The sequence below is a fragment of the Clinocottus analis genome, unplaced genomic scaffold (assembly GCF_023055335.1).
Source record: "Clinocottus analis isolate CAN_PGR_092001 unplaced genomic scaffold, fCliAna1.0.p SCAF_11, whole genome shotgun sequence".
Lineage (NCBI taxonomy): Eukaryota > Metazoa > Chordata > Actinopteri > Perciformes > Cottidae > Clinocottus > Clinocottus analis.
Window position 1 is genome coordinate 11,203,864 of NW_027175832.1, and position 12,597 is coordinate 11,216,460.

A 12,597-nucleotide genomic window follows, 5' to 3' on the forward strand; every position below is an offset into this window, starting at 1 on the left:
ACAAGCAGTGTCTCTTTTGAAATATTCAGTCTAATGTAGATTTTGTTCAGAAATCAGTTAGCGGCTGTGTCTTCATGTCCTGTGTTTTTTTTTTTCTTCAGAGAGCAGGACACTGTCAGCAGCCAACTGAGCGTGCTCAGATCTCACAGCATCTCACCAGCACATTAACACACTGTCAGGACTGTGAAATAAGCCCCAGTTTACTTTCAGATGCATGTTCACTCGATGATCACACTGGTGGGCACTCGGAGGAAGGAGTGGGGATCACATTTACTGGAGGTGTCATTTTATATTGTGGTGTGATCCATATATTTGTGAGCTATGTTTTCCAACCTTTTATTTACATTATTCAGACTGGAAAGGAAGCTAATTAAATACCCACTGTTCAATTCAATTAATATAGCCCAAAATCAAAAATAATTCTTAGAGGGCTTCACATTCTGTACACTGTTTGATAGGTTTAGGAATTTCATCGACTGTTTGATTAACCTGAGAATGTAGAGGCAACTAAATGGCAAAGTTTCTGATGGTTGGTCTACTGCATATGTCTGTACTCTGTACGGTACACTGCTGTTCAAAAGTTCTGAAACTGGCTGTTAAATTGATATTTTTTCTTTCCTTCAAAAACGTCTTTTTTTTTTTTAACCCGCAATAAAAAAAACAGTATAATTCAGACTAAATGTTTTATTTACTTTGGAAATAGTTTTGACCCCAAAAAAAGAAGCATCAAAGGATTCAAACTACCATTTCAAAGTCCCCACAGTGTTACGTGGCGGGGAGAATACTGTTGGAACTTGGATGTTGAATTAGTTTTCCCGTCCAGAAAAGCTTCAGTGACCCGTGATCATCAATGAATGCTAAATATTGAGTGAGTCTCTCTGACTGAGGTTTTGAACTGTGATGGTTCAAATAGAAGGTTAGTGCTGACCGCACTAACCTTATATTTACTGTGAAGTTGGAAGAGGAGCCTCACTAAAGTGGCACACAGCCTTGTAAGTCCGGCTTGATCTGGTCTGCTTTTATTGCGAACTCTTGACACTGAACCTGGAAGCTGTTCCTATTTAACACATTGATGCTAAGCACCCAGTTTCTTTTAACTGGGTGCTTATCGCTTCTTATTCACCTGTTTCTCAGACTGATCTTTGTCTCTTTCAGTCGTCAGTCTGGTAGAATTATTGTAGTTTTCTCTCGTCCATGTACAGAGGACTTTCTATTAGCTAAACGCAGGAAAAGAGCATCAAACACACTGCAGCTTCAGGCTAAACAACAATAGAGTTCAGACAGACTGCCAGAAGCTGCTTTGGGTCAATAGGATCCTGTAGTTGGTCTTCTGTCTGCACAAATCTATTTTTAAAAAATTCATCGCTGCTGATATGAATAGCCTATGTAGCTAAATATGAGCAGTCGAGCATTGAACAATTGTTGTGTATTAATGTTGTGTATTAATCGTTCTACGCCCCCGTTGGGTTCAGGTCTTAAGGTGGTCAGAATGGTGACCAGACCCCAGGACTTAAGGGTTTGTCACTCAGCTTCATCATGCAAACAGCTTTCTGGAAGAAGTTTGAAGAAAAAAATAGATTTGTCATCATCCTCATTATCACCTTTCAATGTTCATCATCTCTCTGTCATCAGCCGCACCATGCCCCGGTGTAGAAGTAATCTGACTACATTCACTGAGTATCCTGTGTGCCTTCGGTGCTGGTATCCGCACTCAGAGGGTGACTCAAAGGCTTTTTGTTCGCAAGCTTCCATTTAGCCTAAAATAACTTGATCTCAGCCCTATTTTCATTTCTCCTTCCGCCTACACACAGCATCAACCCAGCCTGCCTGGTACATATGGCGCTTTGAAAAATGCAGCAGGAGGTGGTGGTAAAAGACGGGTTGGGGTGCAGCCGTCAATCTCTTATCTGTTTTTCCATCCCTTCTATATTATCTTGTCGACTTTGTTTCCGTCTGCTTCTTTACCTCCGTTCCTCCTCTAATACACCTCCTTTCTCGCTCCTCCTTCTAGAAGTTTACATTCATCCATCAGTTGTAATAATAGCTAATCTACAGTTCCGCTGTGTAACATAAATAAATATTTGGCTCTTTTTTATCCATCCATTTTCATCCAAGTCTCCCAGGAGAACTATAGAGTCGGCAGGAGGCGCCCTCTCCAGGACCCCTCCAACCGACTCCAAGAAGGCCGGATACTCCGAGCTGCTGTTCGGTGCATAAGCACAAACAGCAGTCAGAGCTTTGGTCCCCGCAACCCGGAGGCGCAGGGAGGCGACCCTCTCGCTCACCGGAAAAAAGTCCAACATAGCGGCGCTCAGCCGGGGGCTCGTGATTTATCCCCACTCTCGCCCGGCGCCTCTCACCCTGGGCAACTCCAGAAAAGGACAAAGTCCAACCCTTCTCCAGGAGCTTGGTTCCAGAGCTCTTGCTGTGCGTGGAGGTGACCCCAACTATATCTAGCTGGTACCGCTCCGCCTCCTGCGCCAGCTCCGGCTCTTTCCCCGCTAGCGAGGTGACGTTCCACGTCCCTAGAGCTAGTCCATGCTGCCGGCGATCGGCTCGCCCAGGTCTTTCGCCTGGCCTGCCGCCCGGTCTGCACTGCACCCGACCCCGATGGTCCTCTCCGCGGGCAGTGAGTCCACGGAGTGGCAGCGGCGCCATGATGTTTTTTCGGGCTGAGCCCGACCGGGCCCTATGGGCAAAAGCCCGGCCACCAGATGCTCGCCGACGAGCTCGCCTCCCGGGTCTGGCTCCGGGAGGGTGCCCCGGTTTCACTTGTCCGGGCTCTTTTTTATGTACAATAGTTTTATGACAGAACAACAACAAGAAAAGTGGTTGTCGGGGGAGGAACATGCTATGATCTGTTCTTGGTGCAAGGTTCTTATGGTCATCGAAAACCTGGAAAAGCAATGGTATTTTGAAATGGTTATTTCCAGGCCTGGAAAAGTCAGTGAAAAAAAATGTATCCCAAAAGTTTTGGAAAGTGTTATATTTGTATGTTTATGACTTTCATTTACGCTGAATTTGAAATAATTCATATGCATTTAAAAGAAAGACACTTAAAATATAAGCAGGCATACATACAGGCATCCATATAAATGTTTATTCTTTTTATCAAACTCATTCATGTGTATCATTTAAGGTGTACTAAGGTGTACTGTATGCTTTGGAAATATTATTGATAGTTGAAATACTACATTTTATCACTTTTTCATGTGAGAAAGTCATGAAATCCATTGGTCACAATGTGTATGAACCCTGTTGGTGGGAAGTACTTTGTACAAAAAATGCTAAAGAAATTGAATTCATGTTTACAGTAAACATTTTAATAAAAATAAAATAAGGCTATATGATTGTCATAATAATAACAACACTAATGATACTGATAATATGATTTACAAAGTATTATTATTATTGTTGTTGTTGGAGTTGCTGGTAGTCTCTGGGACAGTGTGATCCTCTTAAGCTCAAAAATACACCTCACAAACCCTCAAAAGAGTTTAACTGACATATCTTGTTTATTTCATCCTAAAGAAAAAAATCCCAAAAATGTAGAGAAGACAGTTTAACATTATGTGCTGGAATCATTTCTTGAAATACAACAGTTTATCCATCTGTCTCTGGCGATCGGGCAGCTAGCCAGGTCTGTGAGCAGCCTTTGCTTTTGGTCTCTACTGAGGTACAATAGTACCAACAGCCTCATTGAGACAAGACCTGAAATATTCCATCAATGCGTAACATTTTGTAATGCCAGGGTATCCACATACCTTTGTCCATTGTTTAAATAGTATAACAAAATAGTGTTCACTCTACAGAGACACTGGGCATGCCTTAACTATCATAATCTCATCACCAAAAGTAACCAAAAGTAGTCCCTCATTTATTGCGGGGATACGTTGCAAAAATAACCTGCGATAGACGAAATCCACGAAGTAGTCAGCTTTATTTTTTACCATTATTACACATGTTTTAAGGCCATAAAACCCCTAACCACACACTTTATACACTTTCGTCAGACAGGCATTAACATTTTCTCACATTTCTTTCTTATTTAAACACTTTCAAAGTTTCGCGGATTTAAAAAAATAAGCCCGAACATGTTTAACAAATTGTGTGAATGTGAGTGTGAATGGTTGTTTGTCTATATGTCTGCCCTGTGATGAACTGGCGACCTGTCCAGGGTGTACCCTGCCTTCGCCCCTTGACAGCTGGGATCGGCTCCAGCGCCCCGCGACCCTAATGAGGATAAGCGGTTAAGATAATGGATGGATGGATGTTTAACAAATTTCGTTTTAATGATCAATCTACGAGGTCCTCTGACCGGGCCTCTTTGTCCGGGCGCCGCTCCGCTGACTTTTTATACAGACGTATTCTGTACTGTACAGGAGACACTGCACGGACCTTTGCTTAATGAGGGCGCAGAACACAATGCGCGTTCATACTGTACGCTGTAAAAAAAAAAGCAACAAAAAAAAATAAATACGCGAGTCTGCGAAAGGTGAACTGCGTTATACCGAGGGACGACTGTACACCAAAATTGCAAGAATATGATGCCACGTGTATCATGTTTACGTACATGAAATTGGTTTGTTCTTTACAGCTCACTGGATTACAGCTTTACTGGAATCCATTAAATTTATAACGAAACCCAACGTCATGTTATATCTGATCTTCACCTTTTGCCGATCAACACATCTACATCACAATTAATTTGTCATTAACCTTCATCATTATTATTCATCTCTGAAGGATGTGGAAAGTGTGACTTAATTTAAGGTTACAGCCTTCTGACAGACGGGTCGCTCATCAAGCAGTTGTTTCCACAAAAACATTTGAGTCCTTATACAGTAACGTCTGACTTCACTAATGCATCATTTGAAGTGAATCACTTCCTCCCTCGATTCAGTTGCGTTTTATTTTTAGATACAGTGTGTGAGTATCCTGTCTTTTCTGTGAAAGACAGTAATTCAGGACTCCCAACCCATAATTGTCCAAAGAACACACATCCAGTGTTTTATCTAGGGTTCTTTCACATCTTAGGCAACATTAATGGGAAGAAGAGAAACTAATGATGTTCATTTACACTCCTCATGATATAGGCTTAGTGAATGAGCTGTATCTAAAGTCTGTGGACTCTATATTTCATGACCCTTTCTCTCTGTGAATTAAAAATGTAGTATTGAGAAGTGTTTCGGTGGGTATTCATGAAATATGCTGTTGTACTTCCATGTTTTTACTGTTTAAGGCCATTTGGTTTGAGTGGTGTGCAGTAAGGACTCATGAACACAATGTTCATTTTCCCACACAACGGTTGTAAGGGACTCTATCGCATCTCTTTTGACTGACATTAAGCCGTGGCCTTGGCAAAAACACTCAGTCAATCGCCCACCATTTATGATAACTTGTAAGTTAAAATTTTAATTCCAATGAGGGAATTGCAAGCTATTTGATTAAGTTTCCTTTTACCAAAAGAGTCTGAGTGAATCTGAGCTCTCTCGGGTAAACAGTTTTGCAGTGTGGGCTGTGTGTGTCTGGGACTTTTATTGTGAAAGGTAAGGACGGAAAGAGTGGATCTGGTCTGCGCTGTCTTTGTGAAGGTTAAACGAACAAAAAGTACTTTTTTTGTTATACTTCCCAGCATAATGTTCTCTTTCTGTGTCAACCTACTCAAGACAAAAAACATTGTTTGAATCTCACAAAAAACTAAGTTTTAACTCTGAGTCATTGAGTCTTGACTAGGGTAAAAGACTGCATTGTGGCATTTTGGTTCTGATGCGGTCCATGTTCACACACCTAGAAATAAAAGATTGTAATCACTTCCTCAACCAACACATTCTCCCTCTCAACTCTTCAAATAGCAATGCTTGGTCTCGAACTTAAATTTTGGACTTTGTTTTTAGGCTAAAGGGGCGATATACACTCTTGCAACTACAACTGCGGCTGGCCACACAGTTGCATCGACTGACTCGTTTTGGTTTATGGTTCCCGTGCCTTATCCATACACCAGAACAGTAGGTGGCGCAACGACCATTTAGAGTCGCCCAGCACACCGACGTTATTGTTATTTTTAATGCTTGTCAATGGTGGTCCTCCTCCGGGTAGCAGCAGGTCCCCTGGGAGCCAACACCACGCTGCTGGAGGATTAGGCCGTAATGTTGGCAGGTAACGGGAGAACAAGAACCAGGACTAAAAAACTATCAGTTCCTGCAGCTGTAAAAGTAGAGGTTTCTTAAGAGACTCTCGGGCTAAGAAACACACCCTTTTTTGACCACAGGGGGCGCCAAAATCAACACAAAATTAAAGTTCCTCGTAGAGTTAATCGTAAAAAAAACAAGTAGGTTCTGGTTCAAAGGGAATTCACATTTCCTTTCACAAAACAACCAACCAAAACCGAGTTCAACGAATCTCAGTGTGAGAGTGTACGAGTGTGTGGCTTCCCCGGCTCATCGATACTTACTGTAGCTTGTTAGCAGCACTTCTACCAGTGGAGCTGTCAGGTTGTGTTTAAGCAGTTGTGTCACGGACCAAGTAGGACAGAGGAAACTCGCACAGACATGCACACGCTCCCACCTTTCCCACAACGCCACCGCAAATGCAAGAGTGAGTGCGATCATAGCCATGCAGCATACACATCAACACTGTGGCCCTGCATGGCTGTTGATCTGTGATAAAACTGCCTGGCGAGCAGTCTGAACCCCGGGGCCTTTCCCCAGAGTCGCCTGAGATGTGAACAGTTATATAAGATCAGAGTGATGGATTTCTGACAAAACTCCTACCTGAATTAATACGTGCAAACTGATTGGATGGGTTGGCCTCGTCCACTGAGGAGAAAAGAAAAAGGACTTGCAAAGGACGTCCATGTTTATTACTCCTCATCCCTCTGTGACCCGTGTTTATTGGTTGCAGTTCTTGAATCAACCCCACACTTATTCAATTTAGTGCAGTGATTCAGAGGTTTGGTTTTGTCCCAAGTAACAGCTTCTTCTTGGTTACCAACTGGGCCACTCAGAGCCATTGTATGTGGGATTTCAGTGGATTATTAATGATACATGGTCACGTTACACTTTGGCCCAAGGAACGTTTGCTCCAGCTTTTATTCAGCTCAAACAGCAGCCAAATCCAAGGCTGCGTTTCCTGTTCCACCTCCAGTCAGCATCAGCAGATTTGTGGATCAGAGTTCTCCTGTATTCAGCTTTGTCCATGTGGAGGTCCTCGACCGACCAATAGAAACACAGATGCCAAATGACGTGCTTGAAAAATGGAGAAGTCCTTGATTGAGTGTGTGCCATCACCCAGTTTAGTGCAACGTTACACAACTAAACTAAATTCTACTGCATCGTTCTGGGACTGGTGTAAGTCTGTGATCATAATGTTGAAAGTGTCCCTTGTAGGTTGTTTGTACAAGCAGCTTTTTACAACCTATAGTTGTGTTTATTGTTAGGTACAGGTCCTTCAATGGACGTAATTATTATAAATAATAAGTATAGATTCTGAATAAGTCCTTGTATGGATGAGATTCGGATGAATGGATGGGCCAAACAAACAAAGGACTTTGACACAAGAAACTGCTGTTTGTGTCCTGTGCCATATGGGCGACTGTGGCTCAGTGGTGAGCAGGGTTGTCTTTCAATCAAAGGATCGGGGGTTTGATCCCCGGCTTCGCTAACCCATGTTGATGTGTCCTTGGGCAAGAAACTTAATCCTAAATTGCTCCTGTGCATACAGTGTATGAATGATTGATAATACTGATGTGGCACCTTGCATGGTAGCTCCTCCCATCATGTGTGAATGGGTAAGTGATGTCATGTAGTGTTAAAGCGCTTTGAGTGGTCCAAAGACTAGAAACGCGCTATACAAGTACAGGTTCATTTACTTGTTAATTTGTATAATACTGAATTTATTTCACTTTGGTTGCATAGATTAACTGACATAACATACATATTTTAACCCAAACCATGACATTTTACAAAACCTAACCAAGTAGTTGTCCCCGCCTAAACCTAACTAAATCCTAATTTAGGAAAAGGGCAGGAACAAATAAGTATGTATACGTTGGACGACTTTTTGGTCATTTCTCAATACCTTTTAATCTTCCCAAAGCAACCATTTAAAAAAGTTTCCTTGCAAACAATAATGCACTGAGACATTTTGAAACTTAAGACACTCGTCAACATTTATCAAACATCAACCTCGTCGACCTTACTTTATCTGGGAAAGAACAGTACAGCTGTACATTCCAAAAGCACCCGCTGCACGTGTCTTTTTCTGTAATTAGCTGTATACTCTCCATCCTCTTTGGGAACAATTAAAAAAAATGCTGCTGCTCAGAAAAAAAAAACATGCAATAGACACGCTTGCCAGCCTCCACCACACACTAACTGTTACCACGGTGCATGTTCTATTCTGCTGCTATGCTACACAGCAGTTTTGTGTCAATTCTTAATGGGGGTTATAGCACTGGCACAGCATAGGTTCACATCCCAAAGCTTTTCTTGGTGGGGTTTCCATGTTCTTCATGTGTCGGTGGGATTTTGCTCTGGTTGCTCTGGTTTCTTCCGACAGCCCAAACACACGGGGGTTAGGTGAAATGCCGGTGGGTGTTAAGGTTTTTCCAATGTGTGACAGACTGGCAAGCTGTTTAGGGCTTACCTTCCTCTCACCCAATGTTTTCTGGGATCCCACTCACCCAATCTGTCGCACAATAAGAGGCGCCATCGTTAGATTGGGCAAAAAGGAGAAAACCAAATATCACAATATTTTGACCAAATATTCTGCCTCAATATTTATATTGCCACAATACTACATGTTAGACTATTGGTGCTTTCACAAAATATTTAAAGAATTACATTTTTGATAGATAAACATCAGGATTGAATGACTAAGTGCAGTAAAGGCACAAATTAGGAAAAGCTAGAACAGTTTAAAAAATGGCACCCCTTTTTTGTAATGCAGCCTTAAAAGCGAGGGAAAAAAAACATATGTCATATTATCATATCCAAAATCGAAGACATTATCTTGTCTCGTATCACAAAACCAATGGTATATTGATACATAACAGCCCAAAAACAAACAAGTAGGTTCCATATGGTTGGTGGACCCCGCTTTGCATGTTGAAGTGCCCTTGAGTTAGACACTGAACCCCAAGTCGCTTTCAAGGCGCAGCAGTGTGCTGCTCCTAAAATGCTCAGTATGGACTATGAGAACAAAAGGGATCATCAAAATCTGAGGGGAGACATGGGGTAAAACCATGGTCCCATTAAAACAGTACTGTGGGGCACACAGGGATGCTTTAATTAAAGGTCAAAAGTTGAAAGGTCTTCACATCTCCTTCACTAATATGACTTAATTAAAGCCACAGGGCTTGTCACTCTCATGAGTTGTTTTTTTGTTGGACTTGTTGCCTTGCATTAACTGTTTCTTGTTGCTCCTCTCTCTTCCTGTCTTCCAGAGTCTGCAGCTCTCCTCTCAGGGACAGTCCTTCTGCAGCCCTTCTCTGGTCACAGGCCTGCCTGGCATCTCTCATCCATAACATTCCTCTTTCCATCCACCCATCCTTCCCCCCTGTCATGAAAGGCCTGTCCAGTAGTCGGAGTCACCATCACTTGGTCTCTTATGAACCATCGTATGATTTACTGGGTCACCATGTTGACCGCAAGCCATATTTAATCAGTCAGAATGACATGCCTGTGCCCATTCCCATGCCGCATCAAGCGGAGCTGTCCTACTACAACGCTCAGCGTACCCCGTACCCCTCTGACACCAACAGCATCGTCCCATACGGAACCTTCCCAAGGAGGTGCCTCTCCACCTCCTCATCCCACCATCCTGAGGTAAAGGATGAGTGTATGGCCATGGTACCATATGTAGGGGGAGGAGGGGGAGGAGGAGGTGGAGGAGGCTATGGGGGCAAAACACCCACCCGGGTACCAGCAAACTTTGCGGACCCGTTTGAGCGTCAGCCATCGTTCTCCAGAGATGGCTACCACACACTGCAGTACAAACGCGGAGTGCTGGCCCACAGTGGGGGGGTCGGGGCCCAACACAACAACAACGACAGCCCAGGGAGAATACGTCATCTGGTCCATTCAGTCCAAAAACTCTTCACCAAGTCACATTCATTGGAGGGGCCACACCACGCACAGTCCTCCAAGGTGCCCAATAATGGGAGCGTTAATGGTGGTGGTGGTGGTGGAGGAGGTGGTGGTGGTGGTTCAAGGGCCAGCCCGGAGGGTGAGACTCCACCGGTGGGAGTGCGCCAGCGGAAGCGCAGCAAGAGTCGCGAGCGCTGTCGATCAGCGGAGCCCAAACATCGAAGCCACCACCACCACCACCACCAGCTCCACGGCTCAGCGTCTGCTCCAGGCTCTGGGTACTGGAGCTCAGATGACAACCTGGAACGGGAGCTGTGTCTCTACCACCCCCACCACCACCAACCTCCGCCCTCACCTTCACCCTCCATTTCCCCCTCGCCCATCGCCATGACTATGGGCCGGTACCCCGGCAACAGCCACGACAAGTTCCCCCAGATTCCCCTCCCCAGTCTCTCCTCCTCGCAGTCCCAGCAATACTTCATGATGGACCCTTACGGCACACTCAACGAGCACACACACAGCCACGCCCACGCCAACACCCACGCGAACACCCACGCCCACACCCACGGCCACGGCCACTCACACCATGGCCACACGCACCACCACTCTGCACTCAAAGCCTCCCGGAGCAACAACGATGTGAAGTATGCAGCGTCGTCGGCATGTGTGCCAGTTAGTGGTAGCAGCAATAACAGCGGTGGCGGTGTCGTTGGAGGAAGTGGCCCCTTGCTGCCTCTGGGCCTTGTGGACGGGCCCCTTGTGAAGAAAGGGGCATGGTCATCAAGCCTAACGGTGAGCAGGGCCAGAGAGGTCTACACCAACAACAGCAGCCACAACCAGCTTCGAGCCAGCGCAGGATCCGGTAACCTAAACCTAGATAGTGCTCTAGTCAAATCTAAGGGCAGTCAGCAGCAGGATCGCTCTTGCCATTTCTTACAGGTAACTAATTCCTCCCCGACTCCCATCCAAAACCAACCAATTCACTCTCCTCCCCCCTCTTTTTGCCTACCTTTTCTCCACAACTTCCTACCCTCACCAATGTTTCCTTCAAGTAAGTGGTGTCCAGTCTTGCGACGCTCCACGTTTTCAGTCCGACCAAACACTACAATCTATGCCTAAAGAATAGCTTCAGTTGGAGAAGGGCACACTGATGGGTAGAATCCATTGCTACAGTGGACAGGAGGCCATTCTGGCGTTTTAGAAATTTGGGCCACAAGTTCTAAAACATGCACAGCTGCTGTAGTGGCACATTCAGTTATTATTTTTGGTAATTTAATACATAATAATATAATCCTTTATTAGTCCTGCAGTGGGGAAATTACAGGATTGAAGCAGCATACAGAACAGTTGCATTGGTCATGAAGTACTAGTTTAGCAGGAATGACCTGTCATCGTTTTAGGTTATCAAAATACCAAATTTACATTTGCTTCTTTTAATGTTCCCAGAATAATTCATGAATTTGTTTAGTTAATAAATGAACTAAAACCAAAAACATAACAAGTGACAGTATACGGATGCAGATCTACGATATACAAGTGGCAAAGACAAACTACATTGTGCTACAAGGTAAACGAGATCAGAATTGTTTGAGATGAGTCTTACAAGTGGAATATGTTGAGTAGCGCACAACCTTTTTTGCACATAGTAAGCCATTCCAATGTCTATCTCCTTTACTGACAGCACGATGTGCCCAAATGTGGTGTGCCAATGTGGCACCTCACGATCCCCTTTAGTGGAAGCCTTGGTCCCAATGGCATTGTCCGCCTTCAGTTAAATGATTAATGTAAAGTAGGTGGGTCGAGCCTATGCAAAGCCTAATACATAAAACAAGCAAACAGCTTCAGACCTTCAGAAGGTAAAGCTGTTGTGCTATGACGGAGTTAGAAAAGCCCTTTGGGTGGTGACGTCTCCTACAATCAGTGAGAAGAATGAATACAATGTATCTTCTTACAATGTATTGTGGGAAAGCTGGACATTCAGAGTACTGTCACAATGTAGGTATTGAGACACTACTCTTAGCATAACAGTTGCTACAGACAGCAGTGTGTCTCTATGATCCTCTCGACTTTTAGGACCACATGTTGATCATGAAGGTGACACTATTAAAATGCTGTATTTAGGCTACAGTATGGTATATTATTCAATATGTAAAGTATATAGTTTAAAGAATACATTATATCATAAGATATAACAGAGAAAAAAGCACATTTACAAATCTGTCTGCTACTTCAGCACCATGGACAGTGCCCTAGACACTGCTGTTATGTGATTGAGCGACAAGGAGAATGCAGAAATAGCCTTTTATGCAGCTTTACATGACAACCCTTTCAAGAGGTCAGTGGATGTGCATCCCAGTGTGGCGGGCTGCTCCAAGTCAAAGTCCTGGTATTCTCAAACAAAACTGCATAACTGTATTATTGCTTTAGTGTTTGGCTGGAATGACAACTGCAGATTTACATGGCAGGAAACCATGACTGGATGCCACTGGCTAAGGCTGGGGACACACTA

At 44.0% G+C, this 12,597-nt stretch overlaps 1 protein-coding gene across 7 annotated transcripts in view; it reads left to right on the forward strand.

Annotated features, from left to right (window-relative positions):
• The window catches only part of LOC137801748 (disks large-associated protein 1-like), a 92,993-nt gene that overhangs the window by 31,885 nt on the left and 48,511 nt on the right, over window positions 1-12,597 (forward strand). For 5 of the 7 annotated variants that reach the window (XR_011079912.1, XM_068599155.1, XM_068599169.1 and 2 more), the window contains exon 3: window positions 9,446-11,027. Coding sequence is in view for 6 of the 7 variants with exons in the window: in XM_068599155.1 (XP_068455256.1) it covers window positions 9,564-11,027 (1,464 nt within the window). In the remaining variant the exon portion in view is untranslated. The remainder of the gene's footprint in view (window positions 1-9,445; window positions 11,028-12,597) is intronic. The other 2 variants (XM_068599168.1, XM_068599171.1) reach the window with 2 other exon arrangements.